This window comes from Symphodus melops (assembly GCF_947650265.1).
Source record: "Symphodus melops genome assembly, chromosome: 1".
Lineage (NCBI taxonomy): Eukaryota > Metazoa > Chordata > Actinopteri > Labriformes > Labridae > Symphodus > Symphodus melops.
This window is the reverse complement of record NC_136691.1, coordinates 33,366,970-33,378,963: the sequence shown is the minus strand read 5'-3', so window position 1 is coordinate 33,378,963 and position 11,994 is coordinate 33,366,970. Positions and strand designations below refer to the sequence as shown.

General features: G+C 41.6%; 1 protein-coding gene across 1 annotated transcript in view; it reads left to right on the top strand.

Moving 5' to 3' along the window:
* stxbp1b (syntaxin binding protein 1b) overlaps nucleotides 1-9,713 on the top strand; it is a 23,335-nt gene extending 13,622 nt beyond the window's left edge. The window contains exons 9-20 of the mRNA XM_079352216.1: nucleotides 1-114; nucleotides 391-498; nucleotides 648-708; nucleotides 1,851-1,916; nucleotides 2,302-2,382; nucleotides 2,910-3,048; nucleotides 3,280-3,389; nucleotides 4,325-4,426; nucleotides 5,218-5,303; nucleotides 5,430-5,587; nucleotides 6,544-6,668; nucleotides 8,866-9,713. The exon at nucleotides 1-114 is cut by the window's left edge and continues 17 nt beyond it. Coding sequence (XP_079208342.1) covers nucleotides 1-114; nucleotides 391-498; nucleotides 648-708; nucleotides 1,851-1,916; nucleotides 2,302-2,382; nucleotides 2,910-3,048; nucleotides 3,280-3,389; nucleotides 4,325-4,426; nucleotides 5,218-5,303; nucleotides 5,430-5,587; nucleotides 6,544-6,653 — 1,135 coding nt within the window. The 3' untranslated portion in view covers nucleotides 6,654-6,668; nucleotides 8,866-9,713. The remainder of the gene's footprint in view (nucleotides 115-390; nucleotides 499-647; nucleotides 709-1,850; nucleotides 1,917-2,301; nucleotides 2,383-2,909; nucleotides 3,049-3,279; nucleotides 3,390-4,324; nucleotides 4,427-5,217; nucleotides 5,304-5,429; nucleotides 5,588-6,543; nucleotides 6,669-8,865) is intronic.
* The last annotated feature ends 2,281 nt before the right edge of the window (nucleotides 9,714-11,994 follow it).

Below are 11,994 nucleotides of genomic sequence, written 5' to 3'. Positions count from 1 at the left end.
TACTCAGCTGCTCATTCTGGATCGAGGCTTCGATTGTGTCTCCCCGGTCCTGCACGAGCTCACGCTGCAGGCGATGGCCTATGACCTACTGGGCGTCGAGAACGATGTCTACAGGTAAAGATGCTCCTGAAGCAGCTCGGACAGCTGTGGCTTCAACAAATCCTCACCTTCTCTGCTACAATCCAAAAGTCGTCTCATTAAAATGTTTTATTAAGACTTTAAACCATCTGGTTGTCAGGAAAAATGGAAAATCAAAGATGTGGATTTCCTCTTTTGTTTTCTCTCTCTCTCTCTCTCTTTCTTTCTCTCTCCCTCTCTCGCCCTCTCTCTCTCGCTCTCTCTCTCTTTGATACACACGTAGTCTTTGAATGTCTATCTTCCTCTCTGCAGTTTTGAGACCAGCGGGATGGGAGAGGTGAGGACAAAGGAGGTGGTGCTGGACGAGGATGATGACCTGTGGCTGACCCTGAGACACAAACACATCGCTGAGGTGTCAACGTGAGTGCCTTTGACTTTCCACACACACACACACACACACACACACACACACACACACACACACACGCACACACACACACAGCATAGAGAATGTCCCAGGTTCCTCTTTTTTATTTTGTTTCTTTCTAACCCTGTCTCGTTCCACACAGGGCTGTCACTCGCTCTCTGAAAGATTTCTCTGCCAGCAAAAAGATGAACACAGGAGAAAAGGTAGAGGACAAACTGTCACTGTTTCTGCTTTAGTCCTCACATCTGTTACTGTGTTTCTGCCCCAGGCTGCTCTTCACACACAAGTCCTGAACTTTTTACTGAATCTCCTGACTTTGAACATGTGCAACAATTAATCTAAGTGAGGACTACTTTAATTAAAAACACATTTTAAGGACTTATTAGATAATATTAGATGGACTTAAGGTCTTATTTTGTGGCTCTTCATGTCTTTATTTAGAGATAGGACTGATCTGAGTCAGAGGGGGAGGTCGGAGTGCTTAGACTAAAGCTACACAGTAACGTAGATACAGATATCTCAGCACCATGTCTCATATTCAAAGTTGAGGAGGACAAAACATCAACATTTCACGACTTCATTTGGCTCACATCGAGATCAATAAAATCCCGATCAAGTCGAACATCAATACATTGAAAGACCTGAAATGTTGTCCGCTCTGTCAGTCGTTAAAGACATCTGACATGAAGGGAGCAGAGTGAGGTGTTCTTGATGCTTTCTGAGCCTCCTTACGTCGCGTACCTGAGGAATAAACTCTCTACTTCATGTCCTGTCGTCGTGTCTGAACTTTGAGTACTGTGACGTGTTTTGTTTTGTTTTGGGTTTTTTTGTATTATTTCATCTGATTGTTATTTCTTCTCTTTCCCTTCCTGTCTGTGTCCTGCTTTTGCCATGTTGTCACATTTACTGTTTTCAAACGGAATGTTTCTCAAAATCGATCGCAATCATAAATATATCCAAACATCTACAGCCGCCTCCAAGTCATTTAACGTCCTCTGAAATCGTCCAATGAGAGCAGCTCGTTTAGTTCCAAGTGTTTCTGTGATTTTAAGTAACGGGAGAAGTGAATTTTAATACCTTTTCCCTAAATTCTGTTTTGATCTTTGGAAAAACTTGTGGATAAATAAACGTCTTAGGACTGATGATTGTAATTTGCTGTAGTCTTTTTTAGTAAAAAAAAGGATCGATAAAGGATCATGTTTTAAAGGATCGAGAGGAAACATTTCTAGATTAAACACATACTTTTATCTGCTTATACAAAAATACGATTACAACTCAAGATTGGAAATTGAAGCAAATAGGAATAACTCTGTTCATCAGTAAACTCTCACTGTGTGTATCTCAGACCACCATGAAGGAGCTGTCTCAGATGCTGAAGAAGATGCCTCAGTACCAGAAAGAGCTCAGCAAGGTACCGGCTGAATCTCACTGTTCTCTGGATGTTAACAGGATGAAATGGTCCTGTGTTCAATAAATAAAAGAATTGAATATTTGTCCAAAGCACCACAAGGCTCTGCCTCACTTCAACGGGATGCAGATGTATTTCTTCTATCTGTCATTAAGTTAGAAGAGTCCTGTGAAACTCAGTATTGTTTTCTTGCAAAGTGTTTTTATTTATTCATTCATGAGTCAAGTTATCTTTTGCATAAAAAGACAATCCCACTGTACAAAAATACTACACAGAAATACTCTTGATACTGTTTATTTCCCATGAAAGATCAAACATTATTTGTAAAATATCCCAAAGTTTGCAGCTGATTGTTCTCTGTGACATCATCTCTCGTCTCTGCCTTCAGTATTCAACCCACCTCCACCTGGCTGAGGACTGTATGAACCGCTACCAGGGCACTGTGGACAAACTGTGTCGTGTAGAACAGGTGAATATCACACACACACACACACACACACACACACACACGTCTCCAGGCTGAGTGTTCTTCTCTCTTTTCATCCAAACACTCGTGTGATTGATATTTCTCCGCAGCACATGGAAGAAGGTTTCTTTCATCTGATGTATTACGACCTCGAGGCCATCAATGATGGATAAGCTGACAACCTGACATTCCTGTGTTTGTTCTAAAATGGCATAAGATAATTCTTTATTCATCCCATGTGGGGAAATTGAAGTTTGTCTGCAGAGGGTGAAAAGCCTACTGACTAACATACAGTAAAAAACACAGACAGAGGTTTGGTTGTGTGTCCCTCCTGTAAATCAATGTGGACGGCAGGAAGTCTCGTTTTTCAATTCAGGCCTTTAAAATGCTGTTATTTTGCTCTCTTATTTTTAGATTCACAACGACAGTGAAGGATTTTTCTCTCGACTTCGATCAGATGTTTGAATAAAATGACATTTGTGAAGAACTTGTCCTAAACGTTGTCCTCTCCTGTCCTCCGTTGTTTTCAGGATCTGGCGATGGGCATGGATGCAGAGGGAGAGAAGATCAAAGATCCCATGAGGCTCATTGTTCCCATCCTGCTGGACGCCAACGTCAACGTGTCTGACAAGATCCGAATCATCCTGCTCTACATCTTCCTGAAGAACGGTCAGATATTCACTCTCTTCTGTCTGATATCACAAGACCAGCCTGTCTGCATTCATATTTCTTTATTGCTTTTAGTGTGTTTTAGTTTGTATTGTGTCAGCATGCATCATCACCGCTGTTAACGCGCACGCTCTTATGCATGTGTGTAAATCTACGCTGCATGTGTTTGTGTCTGTCTGTGTGTGTGTGTGTGTGTGTGTGTGTGTGTGTGTGTGTGTGTGTGTGTGTCAGGTGTGACTGAGGAAAACCTGTGTAAGCTCCTTCAGCATGCAAACATCCCACCAGAGGACAGTGACATCATTTCCAACATGGCTCACCTGGGCGTCCCCGTTATCTCCGAGGTGAGCTGTCCTGAGCCGGGCCCTCAGTGTTTCCCTAAGTACAGAGCAGGCCGTCCTGTAGGACATGAACATGTCTGAGCATGAGAAGCAGCATGGAACTTCATGTTGCTTTTTAAAATGGAAATCTTTGGAAAAGATTCCAGTCTCCAGTTTTCTTAAATGAAACCCCCGACTGACAGACAGACCGGCTGCTGCAGTCCTGCTGCACTGCGTGATGTTGAAGACTTTCAGAGTCCTGAAGATAAAGAACACAAATGTAACTGATAGAACAAAATCATATTAGTCTGAGTGAAAGGTAGAGTTACACTTCATAAAGAAGTGTCATTGGTTTCTTTAAATCGCTGCTCAGGGTGATTATTAGCACTCTCCAATCAGGAGAAGTTGATGCATTTATTGAAGACTATTTGAAGCAGCGGATTGGTCCTCAGTGGGGCCTGAATTGAGCATTTAGGACAGTAGAAAAGTAGGCAGACCAAATAAACTCATACAGGGCCTTAATCTATAAAGATATCGAACTTCAGATTAAGAGTTTCTCATTTTCTCTTTTCTTCCAACCTCCAGAGCTGCTTACTCAAGTCACTTTAGATTCTATCTGAGTTTCACCTGCTGACTGTATGACAAGCTGCAGTGAGATTTCTGAGGGCAGAAACAGTCATTGACAACCTGGACAAAATGGTGGGAACAGTTAGTCAGTATATGTGTGAAATGCATGTGGAGATTTGTTCAGAAAAAAAAATGAAAAAACCAAACTAACCAAGCACTAAAATTGTGCTTGAGATAACCATGTGGAAACCTGAAGGCAGTGGATTCATTTAAGATGATATCTGCCTATATCTCAATATATCTCTCCATCAGTTTGGATGCCTAATCGACAAAATGACACGAGCGTTGAGTGAACTGATTGAATTTATGAAATCAGTTTCTTGTCTTCACAGGGAACCGTCAAGAAAGCCAAGAAGCCCGATCGTAAGGAGCGAATCAGCGAGCAGACCTACCAGCTGTCCAGGTGGACTCCTCTCGTTAAGGATCTCATCGAGGTACTTCTCATGTCCACAGAAATACAAACATAAGCCAGAAGAATATTACTAAAGGATAGTTGACTGAACCCAGCCAGGGGCAGACGCCTGTCTCAGTAGCAACTAAAGCCGTACCTGTCCTCTAGTGATGGACAGATTCATACAACGTCTTATTACTATAGAAACTTCTTTTGTCTTTGATCATGGATTCTCATATAAATAGTCAACACCTGAGTTCTGTTGTATTGAACCATGTTTCATGAAGGAGCTAGGGGGCGCCCCGTGTATGGAGGCTCCCTCTCTCCTGATTCACTGTTCTGTCTCTCAAATGAAGGCAAACTAAAAAAAAACCTTCGAGCTGACATCACATTAAAGGGAATGTAATTGCTTCTCTGCTGTTGTTGTCATCATGTGAGCAATCAAACAGACTACTCTATTGTGACTGTCTACTTTGTTGTATTTGCTTACTGTATGGCACATGCATGGCTTGTGCATTTAACTTGTGAAATAATAATCACTGCATTAAAATAATGATTAAAAAAGTTATTATTATTTAAGTTATCTATATCATGCAGTTCTGGCCCTGTAACTACATTCATGAGTTCACCTGCTGTATTTTCTGAACTGACGATTATTTGTTTAGAAAGAAGTTAAAAGTCCCACTACAGAAATGTAATGTGAAGACATCAGGAGAGTAGGGCCTTTCTGTTTCCTGTTTCCTGTTTCCTGTTTACAGAGTATTGTGTGTTAAAGTTGTGATTTTACTGGTTCTGTTTCTGCTGCATTGCCTAACATGAAGTGTGTTCCCTCAGGACTCCATCGAGGACAAACTTGACCCCAAACTGTACCCGTACATTTCACAGCGACAAGTTTCTGCAAAAGCCAGCGCTCCATCAAGGTGTGTGGTCTTCTATTACACGTGTGTTAATGTCATGAATGTTAAATGTAAAAAACACATTTTATCAATCGTTAAGATGGTTATCCTTATTTACAACGATTACCTGTCGATATTTGTTGTTTTTAGCAGTGCACGTTACGGTAACTGGCACAAGAACCGGGGCCCCACAGAGATCAAGACGGGGCCCCGGATCATCGTCTTCATCATCGGAGGGATGACCTACAGCGAGATGCGTTGCGTGTACGAGGTCACACAGGCCAACGGGAAGTGGGAGGCCCTGATTGGTGAGTTCCCGATCACTAAAGGGACAATACCAAAGTGTTTGATCCTCTTTGTATCACATCATGCATGTCGCTGCTTAAAACACTGTCTTGTAGCTGAAGTGCATTTTCAGTTTGAATTGTAAAGAAGAGTTTCACAAAAAGAGATTTTGACGTTAGTGCTGAACAGTTGATTGCTGTGACCGTGATATGAGATATTAGAGACAAGCATTTGCAATAAACACATCGCAAAAGTCTGAATGTGTTGTGATAAATAGACAGAACTTTTTTTCAGTAAACAAGAAATGCTTTCTCACTCAGCATGTTTACATTTGATCTGCTGGATGAGTCAGATGAAGCCTGTCCACGACCCTCAGATTGATTGAAGCTTATTAAACAGAGAATAATAAAGGCAGGTTGAACAATGTATTTTGTGAACACAAAGAATTGCAGATAGATATAAAAAAAAAAACCTGTGAGCTGAAGCTGAATCCATGCTTTCATTTTTTTGTTTATCAAAATAATAGAGTTAATGCAATGTTGAACGTTGTTTGTCTCACATCTCATCTCACCTATTCAACATGTAGTTTCTGTTTTGAGCCTAATCTCTGCATTGGGTTGAACAGGTGAATCTGTGATCAGGTTATTTTTTTAATCAGAGGGGTTGACGTTAATGTTTGACCGCGCATGACTGTACTGATGTCAGTACCTGAAAGCTTGATAAACAGTCCTGAGTGTTTGTAACCTGCTGATGGGATCTGATCAGCACAGTCTGCAGACAGCTGATTTTTTTTTTTTGAAGGATTTTAGAGAATGGATGAACAAGGAGAAGAGAAGAAATGTAAAATATGAATATCACGAATATCATCTGTTAAACTGACCGCTCAGATTTTTTTACAGCTGTTTTGAAGCATTTCCTTTGTTAACGTTTATCCAGGTTGCAGTTTGTTGGTGATCTTAAAGCTTTTTGTCCCCTGCAGGTTCCACCCACATTCTCACCCCCCCTAAATACCTAAAAGAACTCCAGCACCCAGAATTCCTGGATCCCAACGCCCTACCAGAGGGTACCGAGGAGCCGCCTGCAGAGTGAAAAACATGTCTGGAGGTAAAAAGACAAGTCGTGTTATGAATCTGCTCAGTGTGCTTCTGTGATACCTGCAATATTTTAAATCACGATCAAATGCTGCCTCACTGTTGTTAGGACACCCACGCTGTTCCTCATTTTTCAAACCTATCATCTGAAAGAAGTTTATGAAAACCTGGGAGCGAGTGTGCAATTGATTCATACATGCTTTTAATAAATCTACGGTTCGACTGTTTATTTTAAATACTCAGAATGTTATGTGAAGATATTAACCTACAGATCAGAATGCAAAAAGTCACATGCGGCAATGGTTCCACTAAAGACGGTTTTGTGTGTTAAATCTTTGTATTAGATTTTTATGAAAAAAATGATTTAAAAAAAAAATCCTTCTACGAGGTCACTTTGTAGTACAGGCATCTTCTTTGTTGACTTTATAGTCCCTTACCTTTTATAGTGGTGAGTTTGGTGTCTCCTTGTCTCCAAACCAATAAATGTGTCTTTGTTGTATATGTATATATATATATATATATATATATATATATATATATATATATATATACACACACACCTACACACACACACACACACACACACACACACACACACACACACACACATTTTGAGCAAGTTAAAAGAGTTCACATTTACTACACAGACAACACTAAGACACAAAGTGTAGGGCAGCTTAGCTTAACATCAGCGTAACTGGTCACTGACCCCACGGTGACCTTCAGAAGGGACAACATGTGACTGTCTCTGGTTTTATTGGATGTCAGCTTTAAACAAGAAAGCAAACCCTTTTTAAGTGTGAGATCTCTGCACATTTTTCCCACGAAGGATGTGAAGATGTTGTCGTGTTGTTTCTCTCTCTCTTCTGTTATTACCTCCAGGGCATCTCTGTGATTTCTCTCCCCCTCACCGTCGCTGTTCTTTGTCTTTCTTTTTGGAACCATTGTAGCAGATCTTGTTCAACACAAATCCTTTAGGCATTTTCCTTCACACAGTCACATCTGTACAGAGGGAAATGTCACTTGAGTTTACCTTCTAATTGTCACGTAAGGTGAGGGAAATGTTTGTTGTGAAAGGGCTAAATGTGTCACCGAGATTTTCAGTAACTATATGAAATAAAGCAAAATGTTTGTACTCTCACTGTTTAAGCAGGTAAGGGAAGCCAAAAGGGTCAATTTCTGGTTTTACATGCAAACATTTACATGTAAAACAACAAGTTTCAGATTACATAATTTACATATTAAACAATACTACAGTTCTGTTAGGCAGTTTGCCCATCAGAGAATAAACCTTCATAGAGCTAAATAAGGTGGTGAACAAACACACCTGCTTACTCATATCCCTGATCACATGATAAATGATGTAAGTTCATGCAGGAGGACCCTTTTCATTCTCTCACACATTCATGATTTTGACTTCATTCAATTCCTCCCTCCGTCTCTCTGCTCTGGTGATCAGTTGGTTATGGGCGTTCACTCTTTAAGTCATGAACCGGCCAGCTTGTACCTCAACCGATCATCCTGCAGCTGTTCAATTTTAAAATCCTCTCTCTCTCTTCCTCAGGCAGTCCATCATTTCAGAGTGATCGTTGTAACTGCATATTATTTGTTCAGTTGCTTTGACGTTGTTGTTTTTTTAAACAGAAACCAAGACAACTTTTGAAATGTGTAAAAATCCTCACCATTGTTTCTTATTACGGGCTTAGTTTCTATCTGATTCTCAGCAATGGGAGGAGAGAGCAAATATTAAGTCTGTCTCTGCTGCTATAGGGAGCGATGGGTAAAGAGATGTAGCTGTAACTCGTGAAACAGGGTCCGCCATCTTTGTTTTGCTGAGTCGTAACCTTGGGCAGGTAGTTGACAGTGGCTGGGGTGAGGTGTGTACATGCCACTGTGTCCCATTTTCTTTGGGACTTTTCTAGGGCTCAAAATTGGTTTTCTCAAAAAATCTGGATAAGAGCTCGTCCTTCATTCTTAAATCAGGATATGATGTTTACATGCACAATCACAAAAACTGTATATATAAAAAAACCTGAGAGTCTTTAGTCCACATGAACTATTTTAATGATCTAGAAATTAGAATCTGTAAAAAAAGATTTGGCCGTCAGAAATCTGAGTAGAGGGAAGGTTTTTGTTTCCAAAATAAAAGCATGGTAAAACACACTGATTATTTTTGATATTAAAATTGACATCTTCTTTCTGTCTTTTAGTATCAGCGGATGTCTTCGCCCCCCTCTCGCCTTCAAACAGCCCTCCTGGAGAAAGAAGATCAGACGTACCCTCACCTTATCCCACTTACCTCCTCCAGCATCACACCTCAAATATACACTCTATGTTTTATATGATTCAGTCATTTTGAACTTGTAAACCAGAATTTAAATATCAACATTGTGACATTTATCAGAGATCACTGGAAGAGAGTGGGTGTGTTAAATATTGTTTACTGTATATTGTGAGATGTTTATCGGGGAGAAATCAAGTGTGTGGATTAGTTTAGACGACTGGATGAGATTCAGAGAGTTTTGGGGATCAATGAAGCCGATGAAAGAGTTTCTTGGGACAAATATTCCACCGTGGTTCACAGTTCTCTCAGAACAAAATGATGATTTTCATTGATAACTCATGGATTTCACTTTATCTTTGCAGTGACTCCTGTAATTGTCTTCTAACCAGTACACAATGTCCTCTTCCTTTATGTTATCTTGCAGGCTAGTTTTAATGTAGCGCTTTCCATTCAGTAGCAATGATGCCATACCGTACAAATCTCTAGATTTACAGTGATGTGTCTGACCCTGGACATACATGCCAACATAAAGCCACTCTGAGTTCATTTGTAGCTGTAGATCAAACATCTGAGCAGAACATGATACGGTTTAGTGGGATCGTCTCTCGTGCATCGTCCTATTTGTTTTTGACATTTCTTTCCTCCTCTAGAGATTCAGTTTACCCCTGTTTGACCATGATATCGTCATTTCTTTTGGTTGTTTTGTGATTCTGTATAACTAGTTGTCTTCTGTGTATGAAGAAATATCCGTATAAAGACAAGTCTGTGCTTTTATGTCCACATGAACATTACTCGCTGCAGGATGTTAAGTTAATAAAGTGGCTTCATTTCAAACAGTCGAGCGTTTTTTGTTAGACAGTGAAAATATTTGGCTGGTTTTAAGGACAAGATCAGAGCAAACAGAATACTGCTGAGATGAACGTTTAGAGGTTTGAATGTGCAACATTTTACTCATACATTCAGCATAAATGCAGCACATGGTGGAGTCGCGCTGGCTGTGATGTTGTCAGGCTCATCCTCTTTCTTATATAAGCTGTTTACAGTAGGTGAGGGACAATGGAAAGACCAGTAACATTCTGTACTCATAGTTTATTTTGATGTCCCGTAAGCGTCTTAAGATCATGGTCATGATATGTGAACTAAAATGCCATGTGAAGCTACAAGCAAACTGAAGAGCGCTAACATTAGCCTGCTAACACAAAAACACAGCTGGAGAAAAGGACTAACGGATAACGTCTATGTGTAGATGATAAGGGAGAGGGGTTGGAGGTGTGTTGCTGTATGAAAGCTGAGAATTCAGTGTGGTGGAGCAGCTCAATTAAAGACAACTTTTGAGTTTTATTTTAGTATATTTAAAATGTTTTATTTCAAAGATGAAACAGATTTAAACCAATAAAGAATATAAACTATGAATAGACAGCAGGGAAAAAGGAAAACATGGAGAAGAAGAATTATCTTTATTCTTCAGTCTGGCAGCAGCAACAAAAAGAAGCTGCGATTCTCCGAAAGAATCTACCAATGCTCTTCAGCACTTTTCTGCTGCGTCCTGACGAGGGTGAGGCTGTGCTATCACCTGCTCGAAGAGATCCAGGAAGTGGGGCTTCTTCAAAGGAGCCTCTGACACAATCAGAAGACAAAGACGCAGAATCAGCATCATCTGAGGAGCCTGAAGACCGGGTACTGGACTGAGAGCACAGTCCTTCATCAGGAGGCTGGGTACTGGACTGAGAGCACAGTCCTTCATCAGGAGACTGGGTACTGGACTGAGAGCTCAGTCCTCCATCAGGAGACCGGGTACTGGACTGAGAGCACAGTCCTTCATCAGGAGACTGGGTACTGGACTGAGGGCACAGTCCTTCATCAGGAGACCGGGTACTGGACTGAGAGCACAGTCCTTCATCAGGAGACTGGGTACTGGACTGAGAGCACAGTCCTTCATCAGGAGACTGGGTACTGGACTGAGAGCACAGTCCTTCATCAGGAGACTGGGTACTGGACTGAGAGCACAGTCCTTCATCAGGAGACCGGGTACTGGACTGAGAGCACAGTCCTTCATCAGGAGACTGGGTACTGGACTGAGAGCTCAGTCCTTCATCAGGAGACTAGGTACTGGACTGAGAGCACAGTCCTCCATCAGGAGACCGGGTACTGGACTGAGGGCACAGTCCTCCATCAGGAGACCGGGTACTGGACTGAGGGCACAGTCCTCCATCAGGAGACCGGGTACTGGACTGAGAGCTCAGTCCTTCATCAGGAGACTGGGTACTGGACTGAGAGCTCAGTCCTTCATCAGGAGGCTGGGTACTGGACTGAGAGCACAGTCCTTCATCAGGAGACCGGGTACTGGACTGAGGGCACAGTCCTCCATCAGGAGACCAGGTACTGGACTGAGGGCACAGTCCTCCATCAGGAGACCGGGTACTGGACTGAGAGCTCAGTCCTTCATCAGGAGACTGGGTACTGGACTGAGAGCTCAGTCCTTCATCAGGAGGCTGGGTACTGGACTGAGAGCACAGTCCTCCATCAGGAGACTGGGTACTGGACTGAGAGCTCAGTCCTCCATCAGGAGACCAGGTACTGGACTGAGAGCTCAGTCCTTCATCAGGAGACTGGGTACTGGACTGAGAGCACAGTCCTCCATCAGGAGACTGGGTATTGGACTGAGAGCACAGTCCTTCATCAGGAGACTGGGTACTGGACTGAGAGCACAGTCCTCCATCAGGAGACTGGGTACTGGACTGAGAGCTCAGTCCTTCATCAGGAGACCGGGTACTGGACTGAGAGCATCTTCTGATTCTGTTCTCTCCATGTGAATCAAAAAAGAAATCATGAAGTTATCATTTCAAAGATTCATTTAAATTCTCATCTCAGATCACTTTGTGTCTGATATGATGATAGCCAATTAATTCCCAGGATGCTGTAATCCTTCAGAAAAAAAGATAAACATGAAATCAAAAAAAATATTCATCATCACTTTTTCTTTGCAGTTTTTCCACAGATCTAAGTGTCAACATCGAGGCCAAAAAGTAACATTGATTTCATTATTTAAGGACAT